This window comes from Triplophysa dalaica, unplaced genomic scaffold, assembly GCF_015846415.1.
Source record: "Triplophysa dalaica isolate WHDGS20190420 unplaced genomic scaffold, ASM1584641v1 Contig2, whole genome shotgun sequence".
In the NCBI taxonomy this organism is placed as follows: domain Eukaryota; kingdom Metazoa; phylum Chordata; class Actinopteri; order Cypriniformes; family Nemacheilidae; genus Triplophysa; species Triplophysa dalaica.
This window is the reverse complement of record NW_026622636.1, coordinates 240,106-260,000: the sequence shown is the minus strand read 5'-3', so window position 1 is coordinate 260,000 and position 19,895 is coordinate 240,106. Positions and strand designations below refer to the sequence as shown.

At 44.4% G+C, this 19,895-nt stretch overlaps 1 protein-coding gene and 5 non-coding genes across 6 annotated transcripts in view; 2 read left to right on the top strand and 4 right to left on the bottom strand.

Moving 5' to 3' along the window:
• LOC130416213 (uncharacterized) overlaps positions 1 to 9,835 on the bottom strand; it is an 18,191-nt gene extending 8,356 nt beyond the window's left edge. The window contains exons 1-2 of the mRNA XM_056742263.1: positions 9,564 to 9,835; positions 9,382 to 9,508 (exon numbers count right to left, since the gene is read on the bottom strand). Coding sequence (XP_056598241.1) covers positions 9,382 to 9,508; positions 9,564 to 9,835 — 399 coding nt within the window. The remainder of the gene's footprint in view (positions 1 to 9,381; positions 9,509 to 9,563) is intronic.
• On the top strand, positions 213 to 286 carry trnan-guu (transfer RNA asparagine (anticodon GUU)). The gene has a single exon. It is a non-coding gene; the product is annotated as a tRNA-Asn (tRNA).
• Positions 1,163 to 1,244, bottom strand: trnas-aga (transfer RNA serine (anticodon AGA)). Its single transcript has one exon. It is a non-coding gene; the product is annotated as a tRNA-Ser (tRNA).
• Positions 1,363 to 1,435, top strand: trnak-cuu (transfer RNA lysine (anticodon CUU)). The gene has a single exon. It is a non-coding gene; the product is annotated as a tRNA-Lys (tRNA).
• Positions 9,836 to 18,731: 8,896 nt separating the features above from the next.
• On the bottom strand, positions 18,732 to 18,805 carry trnai-aau (transfer RNA isoleucine (anticodon AAU)). Its single transcript has one exon. It is a non-coding gene; the product is annotated as a tRNA-Ile (tRNA).
• A 79-nt stretch (positions 18,806 to 18,884) lies between these two features.
• Positions 18,885 to 18,956, bottom strand: trnap-ugg (transfer RNA proline (anticodon UGG)). The gene has a single exon. It is a non-coding gene; the product is annotated as a tRNA-Pro (tRNA).
• Positions 18,957 to 19,895: the final 939 nt, after the last annotated feature.

Below are 19,895 nucleotides of genomic sequence, written 5' to 3'. Positions count from 1 at the left end.
GGGCTACCCCAGTCAGGGGCCCTTTCCAAAGGTGCCCCGTCCACCAGACCTAGTGCTGGGATTTTCTTGAGACAAGTGCAACTTCCTCACTCTTATGTTTCCAAAGGGGGTTCTCTGAAAATGAGCATGACGCTCATTTAGTTTTGATACGCTTTTGGCCATTAATTCCGAGTCAAAACTAGCGACTTGTCCAAGCAAAACCCATGAAAACCGTCTCTGTGGCGCAATCGGTTAGCGTGTTCGGCTGTTAACCGAAAGGATGGTGGTTCAAGCCCACCCAGGGACGAAAGCTTTGTGGAGAGCAGCTGCAGTTTTCTTTCCCCAAAATGCTGAGGCCCGCCAGTGGAGCTTACTCAACAGAGTCTTACTCTAAAACAATACGGCTTTGCAAACACACTGAAAGAAAAGATGCCTTTGGCTTCTTAAGCCGGGAGTTAAACCCGGACCGCTTGGGTGAAACAAGGAGTCCTGACTGCTGGACCATGCCTGACACCTCAGCAAGCGCAATACGGACTGCAACTGTTTCCAAGAGATTAAGAATCGGAGTAGCGACCCCACATTTTCAATGCAAGTCGGAAAGACTTTTCATTTCTCTGCACGTGTACTAGCAGTGAACAACAGAAAGAAGAACTACGATTTGAGAAGTATAATCCTCGTTAGTAGGTTGGACAGTATCTCTGCATGTCACGCCGTAAGACAGAAATGATGAGGAGGCTCCTCCCAGACCGAGCTGAGCTGTCTGGGCCTGTGTCGGTACGTGCCAAGTTCTTCCACCAAGCCTCCTCCGAAATGATTCCCCGACGGGGAGTTAAGCCTTTTCTTTGCCGCTTTCCAATAGCTTGGATGAGCTGGGTTTAAACATTCTAAAGAACAGCTGAAGAAGTGCTTGGCGCGGCTCTTTTTGAACAAATTACAGTGCGTTGTTCGCCCGATTGAAGGCGTTCGCCACCACCACATTTCCAAAGCGAGCGGGAAGCAGTTTATTCAACCCCCCCCAAAAAGTTGCCTCGATCCAGATTCGCTGAGACCACAACACAGAGTACTAACCAACCCCATACGATCAAAGCGAGCTAACAGACGGCTACACAGGGCTCAGACGAGATGAAGTTGCTCTTTCACCTCTAGAGATACAAATCAGCATCTGAGCTTAATACACCGCAAACGTAGTCGGCAGGATTCGAACCTGCGCAGGGAGACCCCAATGGATTTCTAGTCCATCGCCTTAACCACTCGGCCACGACTACACAGGGTTTATATGTCGTCTCGCATTCGTTTCGACAGGGACTTCCCCAGCGATGGCACCCTACAACCTCGCCTGACCGTTTGGAAACACTGACAGACAAGGGCTGTCCGAGGCATCCAGCCCGGCTAGCTCAGTCGGTAGAGCATGAGACTCTTAATCTCAGGGTCGTGGGTTCGAGCCCCATGTTGGGCGCCAGGGCTACCCCAGTTAGGGGCCCACCCTAAAGGTGCCCTGTCCACCAGACATAGTGCTGGGATTTTCTATAGACAAGTGCAACTTCCTCACTCTTATGTTTCCAAAGGGGGTTCTCTGACAACGAGCATGACACTCATTTAGTTTTGCTACGCTTTTGCCCTTTAATTCCGAGTCAAAACTAGCAACTTGTCCAAGCAAAAGCACTTGAATTGAATTGCTCTTGTGTATGAAATGTGTTATAAAAAATAAACGTGTCTTGCCTATTACCTTAGAATGAGTTACTTCTATCTACATACAGCGCGGGTGGAGTGAGCAGTTGGTTACAATCCGCAACCTTGCCACTAGATTTCACTGACTGGACCTTTAAATGGATACTCCACACCCAAAAATGTAAAAATTCTGTCATGAATTACTCCCCCTCAAGTTAATCCAAACATGTATACATTTCTTTCTGTTGGACATGAAGAGAGATATTTGGAAGAATGTTTGCTAACTGTTTTAAGGTGGAAAACATAACAGAGACAAACCATGCACACCCTTTGCCCACTGACAACACCCATTCAGACACGGATGTGTCATCTTTGGACATGATTTCATATTAAAATAATTTGCCAAATCAAAATTCTAATTAAATATTAGAACAGTCTACCTTTAGTGGGACTTAAAGTAATGAACAAACTAGTCATCGACAGGTTCTTATCAGTCTCTGATGTTTCAGCATCTTCTTCATAGTTGAGCACTTTCCAACATACTCAGAAACAAATTTATAGTATAAGGCAATGGAAGTCTGAGTGGCTTTGGATAAAAGCATCAGCCGAATGCATAAATGTAAATGTGTCAAAAATCTCCTGCCCCTAACCGTTACCGTGAGCTTCAGTTTATCAGGTATAAACAGTGTCGTCCATTTTGCAGAAAATGCTAAAAAATGCAAGACAATTCTGTTTTTATCCATATATATTTAGCATCATTAATTGTATTAAAAGCATTTTAAATTAACAATGTCATACTTGATCTAATATTTTGAGATATAATCAGTTCTGATATGGATCACAAGGAAAGGCAACTTTAGTACGTAAGTCTGCTATTTACACTATTTACCTATTTACCTGTACACTATTGTAATATTCTTTAAACCACAACAGTGACACAAAACAGGCTGTTGGCAATCCCCTAACAATCTGATGTCCCACTGTTTACGCCTGCCCATGACCTCTCACAGACTCCGCCTTATGAGCGCGTAGTTCCATCTACCGCCAATGACACGTTGTCAGCCATTTTCAGGCAAGAGCAGATGAAGCCACTAGCCAGCGACAAAAATGTCTATAAAACAACACATGTGTGCTGTTGTTGGATGTAAAATGGAACATAAACGGAGGCCAGGAGGAGACCTTTCCAACGAGCCCAAGTTTGGTCCCCTGCGACTTCGGTGGCCAGTGTTTAACGATCGAAAGTCCCGGCCCAGCGGCCGAGAACTCAGCTTCCGGGCAAGAAGCACTTTTTTCAGGTCAACAATCCAACATAAACTGGTCCGTATCTCTGGTCCGGAAAGATTTAGAGAAACGAGCCAGGACTTGTTGGAAATGACCGCGAGTCGATGCAACCCCTAGGTCGGGAGCTAGAGCTACCTGTAGCCAGAAAGGTTGAAAAATCTATGCTCCGAGACCCGGTGGCCTGTCAGTATAATATGGATTTATTTCGTCCAAAAAATTATATTCTCAAGAGCGGATTAGTACCAGCTGTTCGCGATCAAGCTTCATCTCCGAAAGAAGTAAGTATAACACATCGTTTTGAAATCGCCTTTCTTAAATAATATGTTTAACACGTTAGCGGCTGTTGTTTACATGTTCACGGCTAAACCTGAGACTGTACATTGGTCCAAAGACATGTGTTATGTTGTAATGTTAGTAGTAAAACGCATAGTGCCCCTCGGTTCAGAAGACTTGTGACCGACATTATTTCTGTAAAGCGTATTGAAAGAAAATTATAGCAGTGTCTTTCTTGTTGAGTTCAGTGTTATGTCCTTTTCCATTTAATTCGTATTTATGAAGAAGGCATTAAGGCTATTTTTATTGCAGTTAGTGTGTGGTTTTGGTTGGACAAGGCTTTACAGACGTAATTGCGCTTTCTGCCATATAGCTTTCCTGTAAGTCAGTGGTAAGAGCATTGCGTTAACAACGCAAGGTTGTGAGTTCGATCACAGGGGATTGCAAATACATGTGTAAAATGTATAAGATAAAGCAATGTGAGTCGCTTTGGATAAAAGCATCTGCCAAATGCCTAAATGCTTGTCTTGCTGCATCCAAAGCATATATGTAAGGGCTCTATGTCATATTTTGGATACGGGGAGGGGACCAGAAGCTCATTTGCATTTAAAGAGACACACACCAAAACATCATGTTTTCCATTGCAGCCACAAATGGCAGTGTTCATCGTATTGTAAAGAAAGATATGTGATGTATTTTGAGCTGACCGTTTACACAGACATTCTGGGAATACCACTGACTATTTTTACATTGCAGAAAACACCTGGATTTGCGGCCCTTTAAATGTGTTTGTGTACAAATTCTACTTTGAAAAAACTTTTGTATTAACAGTGACATCCCCTTCTGTAAATAGCTTTATTGAACAGCGTGTGGCACACTTGAGCATTCATTTATTTTTCCAAAAAATGTATATTATGCAATTGGTAGAAATAACGGAAAATGTCACTTTGTGTCAGAACAATACTTTTCCAAAGGAAATATATAGTTCTACCAGAAAGACTCAGGAAACATAGAACGATATATGATATTTATCAAACATAGATTTAAATTATAATGTTAAAGATCTTTGAGCATAGGCCGCGTCCGATGAAGGAATCATAAAAAAATGATTCTGATGTTCCTGCCTGAAGATAAGGCAGGGGTGGAGCCTACCCCAGAAGAGAAGGTAAACAAAAATCAACGCACCGGATGATTCATCTCCCTGAGGTTCCGAAAGGAGAAAGTATGTGCCTGTCATTCATGGTTGAAACATGAACATGAGGTTATATCATACTTCTATTGAATGTAGCAATCACAACATTTTTAAGGGTAAATAGTTGCATATCACTGTTTTTAACAGAACCTGCACAGGCTGAATGGGCTTGCAAAAGCACATAAAGAAAAGATAAAATAAACAACAAACATAAAAACGACAGAGCCTGCACAGGCTGAATGGCCTTGCACAAGCCAACATAATTTTCCAGAAGCCTGCATAGGCTGAATGGGCTTGCACAAGCCAACAGAATTTCCAGAAGCCTGCACAGGCTGAATGGGCTTCCACGGGCCAACAGAATTTCCAGAAGCCTGCACAGGCTTAATGGGCTTGCACAAGCCAACAGAATTTCCAGGAGCCTGCACAGGCTGAATGGGCTTGCACAAGCCAATAGAAGTTCCAGGAGCCTGCACAGGCTGAATGGGCTTGCACAAGTCAACAGAATATCCAGGAGCCTGCACAGGCTGAATGGGCTTAAGCAAGCCGACAGAATTTACCCAAAGCATACGAAGGCTAATATGAGGCTTGCCAAAGCCGTGCTATAAGTAACCTATACTTAAGCTACCACCACCAGTAAATGCAAAGTAAGTTCCTTAAGCTTGTGGAGTACACCTGCTGAGCATCCAGTATGGTTTTAGAATCCAGGCTTATATAGGATTCTAATGGCATAAATGACCATCTGCTCAGGACCTTAATAGAAGAAGTCGGAATCCCACAGGCTGCAGAAGCAGCTGCGCCAATCCTAAATGGATTTTGCGTTGTTTGACCTCAAGCGAGTCCCAACTTCAGCGACTCATAAAGCTGGTAATCAACTTGATCTTATCTACACACGCCATTGTTTCACCCATCACTCCCAGGCCACCCCGCTGCACAAGTCAGATCATTTCCTCATCACTCTTGATCTCGACTTAACTTCTCCAGACACTACACATGCTTCCCCACTGGTCACATTCCGACGCAACCTTCAATCACTCTCTCCCTCCCGCTTATCCTCTGCAGTCTCTGCCACTCTCCCACCCCCTAAACAGTTCTCTCTCCTTGAAGCTAGCACCCCCACTCACACCCTTTGCTCCACATTAACCTCCTGCTTAGATATCTTATGCCCTCTCAGATCTAGGCCATCTTGTACATCTCCTTCTGCCCCCTGGTTATCTGATGTTCTCTGTGAACATCGCGCCTCTATCAGGTCTGCTGAGAGAAAGTGGCGCATATCAAAAGAACCTACCGACCTCTCTCTTTATCAGTCTATTCTCTCTTCTTTCTCTGCGGATGTCTCCTATGCGAAAAGCCAGTACTACCACGCTAAAATCAGTAACTCTCCTGACACTCGTACTCCCTTTAAAACCTTTTCTGCTCGTCTTTGCCCGCCTACCCCCTCACCTCCATCGGACTTAACAGCTGACGATTTTGTGTCGTTCTTTGTAAATAAAACGACCGGCATCAGCAATCAATTCTCTGCGCCACCGCCTCTTGACCACGCCCAATTCCCAGACACATGCTTGCTCCCCTCGTTCTCTCTCGTATCTGAAGAGGATGTTTCCAAGGTCATTTCTTCGAACCACCCGACTACCTGCCCCCTAGATCCCATCCCCAGTCATCTCATCCAGGCCATTTCCCCATCGGTTGTTCCCTCTCAGACCCACATTATCAACTGATCTCTCACCACTGGTACATTTCCTACACTCTTCAAAGAGGCCCGTATTACCCCACTACTAAAAAAACCTACTCTTAATCCTGCACTGTTAGAAAACTACAGACCGGTATCCCTCCTCCCCTTCATTGACATCTCGCTCTGGATGAACGACCATCACCTGCAGCTGAACCTTTTAAAAAAAACAGAACTGCTTGCAATCCCGGCCGATACAAAGACTCATCACAGCCTCTCCATTCAACTGGGCTCATCAACCATCACATCTTCCAGAAAGGCAAGAAACCTGGGAGTGGTGATCGATGAACAGCTCAACTTCACAGATCAAATTGCTAGCACCACCATGTCCTGTAGATTCATCCTCTACAATATAAGCAAGTCCCAGTAAAGGCTCTGGTCCTGTTCAGACTGGACTACTGCAATGCGCTACTGGGTCGACTTCCAGCTTGCACAACCAAACCTCTACAGATGATCCAGAATGCTGCGGCAAGAGTTATCTTTAATGAACCAAAGAGAGCACACGTCACTCCTCTATTCATTAAGCTACATTGGCTCCCTATAGTCGCTCGCATCAAATTCAAGACTCTGCTTCTGGCCTACATGACCACCACTGGTTCGGCACCACCTTATCTTCACTCGCTACTGCAGACATATGTACCCGCCAGATCCCTACGCTCTGCAACGAACAGTGTCCTGTGGTGCCATCCCAAAAAGGTAAAAAATCTCTCTCACGCACCTTCTCCGGATCTGTTCCACGTATGTGGAATGATCTGCCTGCTGCTACAAGATCTGCAGATTCTGTAGCCATATTTAAGAAATGTCTGAAAACACAGCTCTTCCGTCAACATCTGACTGATCTGTTCTAACTCTATTTTCTTCTCTACTCTTTAAAAAAAAATCAATTTTTGATTGCACTTATGCTTTTATTGTACTTATGCTATCCCAATTGCTTCTATTGCCTACCCCACCTGTGTAAGTCGCTTTGGATAAAAGCGTCTGCTAAATGACTAAATGTGAATGTAAATGATTGCCCGGTGTAAAGTTGTGAAGACTTGCCACAACTCTCCAGAGGTGCTGCAAGATGAGTACTGAACCACTCTTTTGTTAAGGGAAACCCATTTGATGACATAAATAGGGGGGATAATTAAAGATGACCGGGGCGAGTCTGGAGGTATCTAATCATGGAAGTTAAGGGGCAAATATTCCCAAACAAATTCCCACTGATCTCGTTTATGAGGCTTTCTGGGCTCCTCCTACTTTGAGCCCCTTTGCAAAATCCAAAGTCAAGTGAGCACAAAGTATTTACCTTTTAAATTATCATGCTCTGAAACCTCAGGCAACAAATGCTGGATACACAGTGTTGTGTCCAGGTTGCCAACAATTCAAAAGTATGGAAGGAGAAGCACGGATCTTTTTCACGACACGTCTTAACACTGTCTTCGCATTTTGAACCTCACCTCTACATAAAAAAATCCTAAACATCCACCGGTTTTAAAGTGGACAATCAAGTAGGTGCAAAAAGCTCCTTCTGATTCTGCCGCAGGGTCACGGCGACCGATTAGCTTGCAGCAGTCACTAAAGCCAGAGTGTGCGAAAGCAGCCACAAGGCATTGTTAACAAAACAACTACGCACAAAGAACCAGTGACCACGACGTGATTTGAATATGCAATCTTCTGATCTGGAGTCAGACGCACTACAGTTGTGCCACGAGGCCGCTTGTTGGTTCACACAAACACGTTGCCACTAGAGACTGAGCAGAAGCAGTATGCAGGTTTTGGTGTCCAGCAGAGCAGATGCCTTCGGTAAAAAATGTAGCTCAACTGCGTATCAGCCTGATTGAAAGCATTTTGGGATTGTCAAATTAAGCCTCTATTATGTCACAGGCTATGTTCTTTTAGTGACTGTCGCATTCTCCTGACTTGAAAGGTCCCTAGTTGAAATCTGAGTGGAAACGGGTTGTCTATTTGTGTGCCAGTAGCAAAACTTACAGAAATAAAAAAAAGTACGCTGGTGTTGTGGGGTTTCTGTGATGCAGTGGTTTTAACGTCCACATCACACGTGAAAGGCCCCGGATCGTAACTGGGCAAAATCAGACCGAAATCTGACAAGAACCTTGTGTTGCTTTTGACCAAAATCAAGCCAAACATCTTTCCTGAAACATGAGTACAACGCTGGCGTGGTCTGTTTTAAACCAGCCGAGGAGGTAGACGACGTAGGAAGGAATTGTACATGTTTCTGTAGTGTAGTGGTTATCACGTTTGCTTTACACTCGAAAGGTCCTTGGTTCGAGACCGAGCTGAACCATTTTTCAGGTTTTCAAAGTAATGCACTGGCAAGTGTTGATAGAATGTGGGTAAGAAGACACTTCAGTGAAAATCGTAATGTAACGAGGTGAGAGACACGACACAGGCAGAAGGGTGATACGAACAACCCCAGTGGGGCATTTATTGCACAACTCAACAATAAACAATAGAAAAGGTGTCACCCGGGGTGCTCGTAAAATATAAAGTCCACCAGTCCGTGCTCGTGCAGGTAGGTCATTCTAATTCATGTCTCCCTCGCTGTCCCCTCACTCTCTCGCGTTGGGGGTCGGTGGGTGCGAATTAACCAGGACCCAGAGTGGTGTGAGCACACGGCTTTTATGCCGTTTCCAAGGCGATGCTGATCCTAGGTCGGCGCCTCGCCACAGTAATTAACAAGTTCATCAATACTAGATCCTTATTGTATAATGTGTTAATACAATTATACAAATTGTATAATGGGGGTGGGACTGGGTGGGGAAGTCTTAGCCTGTGGGGCCGAGCCCCGGGGGGCTTGACTGGGGAAGTCCTGGGGGCAACTGTCCTTGTCCCCTGCAGGACTGCTGGGCTGGACCCCGCCTGGAATGCCGGAGCGGACCATGACTGGAATGCAGACTGGATCGTCGGCTGGAATGCCGGAACAGACCCCGGCTGCAATGCCGGAACGGACCCCGGCTGGAATGCCGGAACAGACACCGGCTGGATGGCTGGAACGTTCACCGGCTGGATGGTTGGAGCGGACACCGGCTGGATTGCTGAACTGGACACGGACTGGAATGCCGGCTGGGCAGCGCTCTCTGGCGGCTGCTGGACCAGGCTTGGTGCCGGCTGCTGGATCGGGCTGGGTACCGGTTGCTGAGGGGACCCGACGGCCGAACTGGCCGATCGGACCGTCCTGCCCATACGCCGCCCCTCAAAAAATCTTTGGGAATTGGAACAACAAGAACCCCCGTTGCCTCTTCTTCTTTAGCCGACCCACCCGTCTGGTGGTCGGCTGGAGGAATGTGGTGAAGGGCGCCTCTGGCTCTGGGTTGGAGGCCTCAGAAGAGGACCCCCAGGATTCCTGTTTCCCCTTTTGCCACCGAGGTCCGTCAGCGGCGGAGGGACTACAGGAGGTGAGAAGGAGGACGGTGTGGAATTCCCCAAGGTGAGAGTACCCACCACATGGTCCTCTGGGATGGACCCAAACAGCTGGGAGAGGAGTCTTTGTAACACCCCTCTCGAAGCTGCAGCCGTTCCACTAACTGTGGGAACGGCTGATAAACCAACTCATCCCGCTGATGAAAATATGGTGGGTTGTCCATCCCAGGCATTAGGTAGCCACTCACCAGCACCTCGGGGACTGATGCCCTCCTGGCGTCAACCTCCTGAGCATAGTCCTGCAGAGGCCTATTGCACTGGGCTGAGAACGGAAGAACGATCTTACTTAACATACAGATATCAATATGTCCATTTAAATGGGAAATTGTCAAATCTCACGCAAGTAAATTATGGATTACCTCAGGGATCGGTTTTAGGGCCCTGTTTTTTCCATATACATGTATACAGTGTATCAAAGACATAAAACATTGGATGACTAGTAATTTCCTTCTTTTAAACTCTAGCAAAACAGAAATATTACTTATAGCACCAAAAACATTCACATTACATCACATTACAACCAATCACGCTCTCTAAGATCTCAAAACTCAGGATTTTTGGTAACACCTAGAATAACTAAATCCACCAAAGGGGGTCGAGCTTTCTCATACGTAGCACATAAAGTCTGGAAGAGCCATCCTGATACTATTGGAGGGTCAGACACACTCTCCTAATTTAAATAAGACTAAAGACACATCTTTTCAGCCAAGCTTTCACTTAATGCATAGTTAATGAACAGCAGCTACTCTAATTATTCTCTTTCTGCCTCCGCCTCGGGATGCCCATTCTGAGGAAGGAAGAAATTCAGCCAGGTCCAGATGATCGGCATATGCCCATCCCCAAATAGAGATTACGTCAGCTACAGCTGCAGACTGACTGACCATCCCAGCTACATCTAAGGCAATTCCACCACCACCCAAGAGAAATACGACCATCGGACCATCGCAGCTTAGACCACTTCATCCCCAACCAAGAGCAAAGACGGACTACTTGTCACATTAATGCTGAAATTACAATACTTGGTATTTAATGCTAAACTTACATCACAGTTTGAAGTTATAGCTGCTTTCAGTGGCCCTGATTGGAGGTTCCTGGATGGGTGTTTGTGGGGAGTGAGGGGGCTCGTTGGTTGTGGTTGAGGGATTCATTTGCTGGGGCTGTGTGGGTCCCGTTTTGCCTTGTTTTGTGGTCGATATCGGACAACAGAGGAATAAAGTTACAACATGCCATTACTGTTTTCCCTGGTTGTTCCTCTGTTTTCTGGTGTCGATTGTGGAGTGGGACCGGGTTGAACCTGCACGGTTTTCGGCGAGTGGGACTTTCTGGGCTGCGAATGGTGGGCTCTTCCTTGTGGATATTTGCTCGGGGACACTGAGTGCAGCTATGACACGTCAGAGGGGATCTGGCCCTCCCGGCTGAGCCTGGTTTCTCCCAAGGTTTTTTCTCCATTAATCAATCATTGGAGTTTGGATTCCTCGCCACAGCAGGGCAGTGTTGGCTTACTCAGCGGGAGACTGCTTTTATTTATTTATTCATTAATTAGATATTATTTATTAGAATGATCTTGCTCATTCTATAAACAGCATGCACTGTGCTGTGTTTTACCTTTTTTGTGTTGTTCCTGTTTGCCCCTGTAAAGCTGCTTTGGAACAATGCACATTGTGAAAAGCGCTATATAAATAAACTTGAATTGAATATAATCCACACCCAGAGGGTTACAAAAGTGATAGAATCGAATCTGTTTTGTACAGAATGTTTCACTCCTGCAACCCCCGGCCATTTTCACAATTGCTCATAGGATTACAGGCTACGAAGAACAAAAGGTGAATGAAAGCAGCACGTCAAACCCGTTGCTTGAAAAACCATGCACACTGCTTTCTATAAGTTAAGGTACACAAGACAAATGCATCGTGTTTTCTCTAAGTGAAAGTAACAGAACACAGGACAATCCTTGTAGTCTCTTGTCTCCTGTGAGGCTGGGAACAGTGTTCTGTGCTGCTCTGTGCAGCCAACAACAGAACAGTAATCATGCTTTGATCTGCTTTTCTTACTTTTGCCATGGTGTCGGAACTAATTCAGAATTATGGGTGGACAACTTCAGAAAAAGGGGCGATAATTTTATAATAAGAACGGCTCCCTACGTCAGAAGGGGTGCGAAGTCTGATCGGTTCATTTTCTCACAGGCTTGCAGAGATAGGCTTATTTAAAAGCAGGGGGGGGGGTGATCCTGTCTAGAATCATTATTTGTCATGCTGTTTGGAAGTCTCTTCACATTGTGATAGCAACAAAGAAGTATAAAGGTCAAATCATATTTTTATAATAATGTATCATATGTGAAAGGCGTAGGACCAAAAAACATTTGCCAATCAAAACGTTCTGGGGGAATCCTGTGACTGGTACTGTGTACATTTTCAGCCAAACAACTATACATTGAGGAAATCTAATGAAATATATGATTTAAACTATATGCTGTTTTTTGCATCCATAATGTTTTTTTGCTTCCATAATATTATTTATGATAAAATAAACAGGCAATTTACTAGGCACTCTTTGACATCAACAGTCATGATGAAAACCTCAACAATGGTGACAATCATCAAACTTAAAAAAGAAAAGATAAACAGATCAACTCAAATACATGCTGGGAGTCATGAATGAGTTTTCTTCTATGATGTTACCCAGCATGCATTGGAGCTTGAAGCTTTCTTTTGTTGATTGTCACCATTGTTTTTTCCATCTACACAACTTCCTTGGGACCCATCAAGCACATGTCTTCTCGTATCACTGTGTGAAGATTTCACATCACCTTCAGTAATGTGTGGATTAGGTTTCTATCATTTTGTTTACATGTTTGTGGGGTTAATTTACTGGAAATGTTTTCTGTTCTTTTTCTGGTCTAAGGTGCACATTAGATTGGAAGAAAGACACAAGTCGTTTTCATTTCTTTACTTTATTTAGAAGTTGTGTTAATTCTCATACCTTCAACTCTGGGTTCATGGCTGCAGCATGGTCCTGGGGGGCGGGGTCTAAGAGGGTGTGCGGCTTTCCTGGTTCCCTTTTTATTTGATGCTCAGTAATTATGGGTAATGTAGGCTTGGTTCATTTATTAAGTTTGCAGGGGGGGGTTGTGTTATGTGTTGTGTAAATGTTTTATTCTTGTTGTTACTTTGGGTATTATTTTTACTTATTGTAAGGTAAAATACTTTACTTTCATGTAAAATCATTTATTTAACTTGTTTGTTAATTATGGTTTAGTTTTACTGTATGTATATGAATTTCAATTGTCACCCATTCAGTGAACTTGGTTTGACCCTCTGGGTAGAAAAGGCTGCCTATCTGTATTTTTGAGAGGGCTGGCTGGGCCTCTCCGTGAGGAGGGTCAGCTATGGTGTATGGCAATACAAAATAAAGAAGTTTTGTAGAAATGCAAGCATTGTCTCCTGCTTTTCTGGTCACGTCCCCACAATATGGTGGCAGCGGTGGGATTTTCCAGTAAGGGGACGGTGCAGAAACTTCAGTTATCATGGGCCCAAAACGAGCACGTGCTGAGATGCTGGCCCAGGTTGATCCAGTTCAAGATGGAGAAGAACTGCAAGGGGCCAATGCTGGTGCTGTGGGGCAAGTGTCTCTGGAGAGGGCTTCCACAGATATTGCTGAGTTAAAGGACATGTTCCAAAAATTACTGGTGGATCAACAAGAAAGACTAGCTCATCAAGAACAAGAGACGGAGCGACAAGAAACCAGATGGAAGTTACTGCAACATCAGTTTCGGTTGTTTCAATTAGAATTAAATCAGCGTACCTCACCGGAAAATCGACAGCCTGGAGAAGGGGATGGTCGGTGTCTGTCTTCGGGAGTCTCGGATGGAGCTGGTCTGGATGTATCTATTGCAGCTTCTGATGTGGTGCGGTCTTCAAGTGCAGCTAGTTTCTTGAAGGAGCCAAAGATATCGAAATTCTGTGAGTCAGACGATATAGAGCCTTATTTGACTACATTTGAAAGAATTGCTGGAATCTGCAAATGGCCTAAGGAAGAATGGGCTATACGCCTGGTCCCGCTTCTCACTGGTAAAGCCCGTGCGGCCTATGTGGCTATGGAGATAGCACAAGTGAACGACTACAAGCAGGTGAAAGAAGCGATATTGAGGAAATATTCCATTAATTGTGAGACTTATCGACAAAGATTCCGCTCCCTAGAGGTGCAAGTGGAAGAAACTCCTAAGGAACTGTATGTCCGCTTAAAAGATCTGTTCTACAAATGGGTGGAACCTGACCAAAAGACAGTACCACAGGTTGCTGAGACTGTTATCATGGAACAATTTGTGAGAATGTTGTGTCCTGAACTGCAAACTTGGATTAGAGAACATGATCCATCTTCTGCTGAGGAAGCGTCTCGATTGGCAGATATCTTTGTAGCAGCGAGGCGGAGAACAGAGCTTTGGAGTGTCTCCCAGTGGAAGGCTAAGGATCAGTTTCCTCTTCGTAAGACAACCTCCATGCAGGAAGGGGGTAAGAGAAGGGGCGATGGACATCTAAAACCAACTGAGAATACTTATGTAACTACAGATGGGACAATAAAGTGTTATAGTTGTGGCCAGTTAGGCCATAAGAAACCCATGTGTCCAAATCTGAGTAAAAAGTTTGCTCATGTTGGTTATGTTCCTCTTGGGGCTAAGCCTGAGCTTAGTGTGACTCCGGTGCCAGGTGTTGTTACAATTCCTGTGGAAGTTAATGGGCACAAGGTAGTTGCTTTAGTGGATACAGGCTCTACACAAACCCTAATAGAAACATATCTTGTATCTGAAGGTTTCATGAATAATGAGTCTCCTGTTATGGTCAAATGTATCCATGGTGAAGAACAAGCTTATCCAACTGCTGAGGTACACTTAGGAGTAAAGGGGCAGTCATATTTAATGAGAGTGGGGTTAGCCTCAAATCTGCCCTATTCTGTGATTCTTGGTCATGATTGTCCGGTTTTGCTAGATTTATTGCCTCCTTGTAATACCTGTAATGTGGTGTTAACACGTGCAAAATCTAAGATGGGTTTGGAAGGGAATGAAGACAATCCGTTGACTGGCCTTCCTTTCTATGATTGTGAGTTGCCAACCGGCCCAGTAAAACGTGTAAAGTCTAAAGCATTGAAAAGATTAGACGGGTTTAAAGGAATGGTAGTACCAATTACTGACAAGGAAGAAACTGATAATTTGAGCACTAAGTGGCAACTACCAGCTGATGTGTCTGAATTGCAACAATCCGACTCTGAAATTTTTCAGATATATTCTCGAGTGGCACAACAAGTAGAGTATGGGAGGAAGACCGTGTCGGTTAGAGGCCTTTCTTTTTGTCTGCAGAATAATATTTTGTATCGTCAGACTAAGAAGGGACAGCAGCTGGTTCTTCCCTCTCGTGTACGCCAGACTGTGTTAACGATGGGACATGCTATACCTTGGGCAGGTCATCTTGGTCATCGTAAAATGTATCACAGAATCTGCAAACATTTTTTTTGGCCAGGCATGACTAAAGATATAGCGGAATTCTGTAGGACATGTCCAGAGTGCCAGTATACCACTTCTCGGGGGCCCCCCAAAGCGCCTTTAATGCCATTGCCAGTAATAGAAGTGCCCTTTCAACGTCTAGGCATGGATATTGTAGGCCCACTAGAGAGAAGCAAAGCTGGTAACAGATACATGTTGGTCATATGTGATTACGCAACGCGTTACCCTGAGGCTTTCCCATTAAAGAATATTAAAGCCAAATCTGTAGCTTTCTGTTTGGTCCAGTTCTTTGCTAGAGTGGGTTTCCCGCTAGAAATATTAACGGACCGAGGGACTAATTTCACCTCAAAGTTGTTGCAACAAATTTACCAATTGTTGGGGATAAAAGGTATAAAGACCACACCTTACCATCCAGAAACTGACGGTCTTGTTGAAAGATTTAATCAGACCCTTGTACAAATGCTACGTAAATTTGTGGGAGACACAGGATCCGATTGGGACCAGTGGTTGCCTTATTTATTGTTTGCATATAGGGAGGTTCCACAGGCTTCCACAGGGTTCTCTCCCTTTCAGTTGATGTATGGCCATGATGTGCGGGGCCCTTTGGCTCTGCTGAAAGAGACCTGGGAGCACAGTTCACAGATGTCTAGGGGAGTCAATGTTATTGATTATGTGTTGCAAATGAGGGAGAAATTAAGTGGAATGACCAAATTGGCTGTAGAACACTTGAAAGAGTCACAGTTTAGCCAGAAATGCTGGTATGATGTAAAGGCTAAACAGCGATCTTTTGATGTAGGTCAGCAGGTTTTAGTCATGCTTCCCACTGAAGAGAACAAACTGTTAGGTAGATGGCAAGGTCCATTCAAAGTTACGAAAAAATTAGGGCCTGTAACTTATGAGATAGGTACTCCGGGTGGGTCACGTTCCCATAGAGTTCTGCATATTAATCTCTTGAAGGAATGGTTCCCACAACCCGAGTCGGCCAGGGTAAATTTGATCAGGGTGGTCAAGGAAGAAGAGGAGGTAGATGAACAGTATCTACCTGTTACTCAGAATATTACTCCAGTCAATCTGGATCATTTGTCGAAGGAGCAGAAAAAACAAATTCAGGGGTTATGTGATCCACAATTGTTTAAAAATACTCCAGGTTGTACCACTGTTGTTGAACATCATATTGTGCTGAAACCGAATGCCCAAGGAAAAAGAATGAGTTACCGGATCCCAGAGAGAATGGTTTCATCTTTTGGCCAGGAAGTTAAGATGATGCAAGAGTTGGGTATTGTAGAACCGTCAAAGAGTGAGTGGTGCAATCCAGTAGTGTTGGTACCAAAAAAAGATGGAAGTTTGCGGTTTTGTATTGATTTTCGCTATCTGAACTCCGTTTCCAAATTTGATTCGTTTCCAATGCCGCGTATTGAGGAGCTCATAGAGAAGTTGGGAAAAGCTAAATACATCAGCACAATAGACTTGTGCAAAGGCTACTGGCAGGTTCCTTTGGCTCCTGAATCCCGAGAACTGACTGCTTTCCGTACTGCTACCAGTCTAATGCAATTCAGAGTCCTTCCTTTCGGGTTGCACGGTGCCCCTCCAACCTTTCAGAGGTTGATGAACACCGTTTTGCAAGGATTAGGAGACTTCACAGCAGCTTATCTTGACGATGTTGTGATATTTAGCGATAGTTGGGAAATGCACCTTCATCATCTTGCAACAGTGTTTCAGCGGATTAGGGATGCTGGGTTGACAATTAATCCTGCAAAGTCTTCTTTGGCACAGAGTGAAACTGAGTATTTGGGGTACATCTTGGGTAATGGTGTTATTAAACCCCAGATCCAAAAGAAACAGGCTATTCAGACCTGTCCATTCCCTAGTACAAAAAAGCAGGTTCGATCTTTCATGGGTTTAGCTGGATGGTATCGTAGGTTTATACCTCATTTTGCCACCAGGGCAGCGCCACTAACAGACTTGACACGGAAGTCATGTCCAAATCAGGTTCAGTGGACTGAACAGTCCAGATTAGCTTTTCAGGATTTGAGGGATGCATTAATAACCAATCCTGTCTTGTACAGTCCTGATTTTGAGAAGATGTTTGTGTTACAGACGGATGCTTCTGGATTAGGATTGGGAGCTGTTTTAAAACAAGAGCAGGGAGGGGAGCTACATCCTGTAGCTTATTTGAGCAGAAAATTGTATCCACGAGAGACGAGATATTCAGTTATTGAAAAAGAGTGTTTAGCACTAAAGTGGGCTCTCGATTCATTTAAATATTATCTCATTGGACGATACTTTGTGGTTGAAACTGATCATAGAGCACTTCAGTGGATTGACAAAATGAAGGATACGAATGCTCGGGTAACTCGCTGGAGTTTGGCTATGCAGCCCTTTTATTTCACAGTGAGACATCGGCGAGGGTCAGAAAATGTGTCCGCTGATTTTCTCTCTCGCTTACCGTGCGAGAGTTTGGAGGAGGGGGAAGATGTGAAGATTTCACATCACCTTCAGTAATGTGTGGATTAGGTTTCTATCATTTTGTTTACATGTTTGTGGGGTTAATTTACTGGAAATGTTTTCTGTTCTTTTTCTAGTCTAAGGTGCACATTAGATTGGAAGAAAGACACAAGTCGTTTTCATTTCTTTACTTTATTTAGAAGTTGTGTTAATTCTCATACCTTCAACTCTGGGTTCATGGCTGCAGCATGGTCCTGGGGGGCGGGGTCTAAGAGGGTGTGCGGCTTTCCTGGTTCCCTTTTTATTTGATGCTCAGTAATTATGGGTAATGTAGGCTTGGTTCATTTATTAAGTTTGCAGGGGGGGGGTTGTGTTATGTGTTGTGTAAATGTTTTATTCTTGTTACTTTGGGTATTATTTTTACTTATTGTAAGGTAAAATACTTTACTTTCATGTAAAATCATTTATTTAACTTGTTTGTTAATTGTGGTTTAGTTTTACTGTATGTATATGAATTTCAATTGTCACCCATTCAGTGAACTTGGTTTGACCCTCTGGGTAGAAAAGGCTGCCTATCTGTATTTTTGAGAGGGCTGGCTGGGCCTCTCCGTGAGGAGGGTCAGCTATGGTGTATGGCAATACAAAATAAAGAAGTTTTGTAGAAATGCAAGCATTGTCTCCTGCTTTTCTGGTCACGTCCCCACACACTGTTATGCTGACGACACCCAGATATACATCTCGTTTCACCCAGTTGATACTTGCATTACAGCCTGCCCAGAAGACATCTCTGCTTGAATGAAAGGGCATCACCTCCAGCTGAACCCTGCCAAGACAAAACTACTCGTCTTTCTGGCACACCCCATGGTGCATAACAATCTCACAATCAAACTTAAGCAATACCACAATCATTCCTTCAAAAAGAGCCAGGAAACTCGGTGTCATATTTGATCAACAGCTGTCCTTCAATGATCATATTGCAAAGACAACGCGGTAATGCTAATATCCTTTATTTAACATTAGAAAGGTTAGACACTTTCTCACTGAGCATGCGGCGCAACTCCTTGTCCAGACCCATGAAATCTTAAGGTTGGTCTAGTGCAATGCTCTTCTTTAGATCTTCAGTCTAACGCTCTCCCAACTGAGCTATTTCGGCCACGTTTGCAGATTTCTTGACTTGCGAATCGTAGTCCGCGGACGACCCCTGGCGCTGAAGCCCTGAATTATGGAACAGAATGCCAGAGAAAAGCCTTTGGCCAGTACGGGGATCGAACCCGGGACCTTAGCGTTATTAGCACCACGCTCTAGCCAACTGAGCTAACAGGCCATGGGTCTCCTGCTTTCATGATCTGGATTGCCATAATGCCACCTTGAGTGTCCTCACAATACGATGAACGCTTAAAGCAGGGCTCATCCGGGATTTGAACCCGGGACCTCTCGCACCCAAAGCGAGAATCATGCCCCTAGACCAACGAGCCGAGCAGTGTGCAGCGATTGTGATTTCAAGGCGCTTTGGAAAAGCATTTTCCCCACGTGTGCCCCGTTTCATTGAGCCAAAGCAATGCGCGTCTTTTTCCGATAATGCGCAGGAATTTGCTCAAATGAAAGAGCGCTCGCTTGGCATTCGAGAGGTAGAGGGAATGACGGCCTTATTCTCCATATTAGAGGCTTTTGGAGCTTCCTTTGTGCGACTTAGCCCTCCCTATGCTACCTGTCGAGGCTCACCTTTGCAGAAAAAGGTCTTCGTGTTGAATACTGTTCATATATTCAGTCACAAAAAGCCTTCAGTGCCCCTTGTCTCTCCTCGCTATGGCACCTGGACACAAATGACAAGAATCTCCCATATGGTGTGCGCATTGCTTTTACCCAGAGCAACGTAATGCAGGACATTTCACGATCAGAGACAATCAAGTTGTCACTTAAGATTCCACAAGTTTTTTTTGCTGTGTAACTTGCATTTTCAATAAACCAGTGTGGATATGTGAGGTGGTTCGTTTCCTTGCCCTTTTCTTGTAGTTTCTTGAAAAGGGTTATCCTCCATTACTGTTGGGTAATTGTCAAAATAAGGCTAAGCATGAAAACTCTCTCCCGAAATCTTCTCTTTATAGTACGTGTGTGTGTGCAATCACATTAACATTTCAGAAATGGGCAATTTGTTATATTTATTTTCCGCTTTGCCTTGGTTGTATTGACCTTTGGCTCATTGTGTACCGTTGGCCTGTTGTCAGTGTGAAAGCAGCAAATGCTACTTTAACTCGAGGTTTAATGAAACCTAGTTGTTATCCTACCATTGTCTTACGTTGTCATTACAAAGATCCTCCACCTTCTATGTGGTTCCTCGTTCCACAAGTACAACACTTTTCCTGCACGTAAACAGATGAAATTCACTTGTGTTTGCCTGACGGCTTAAACGTTTT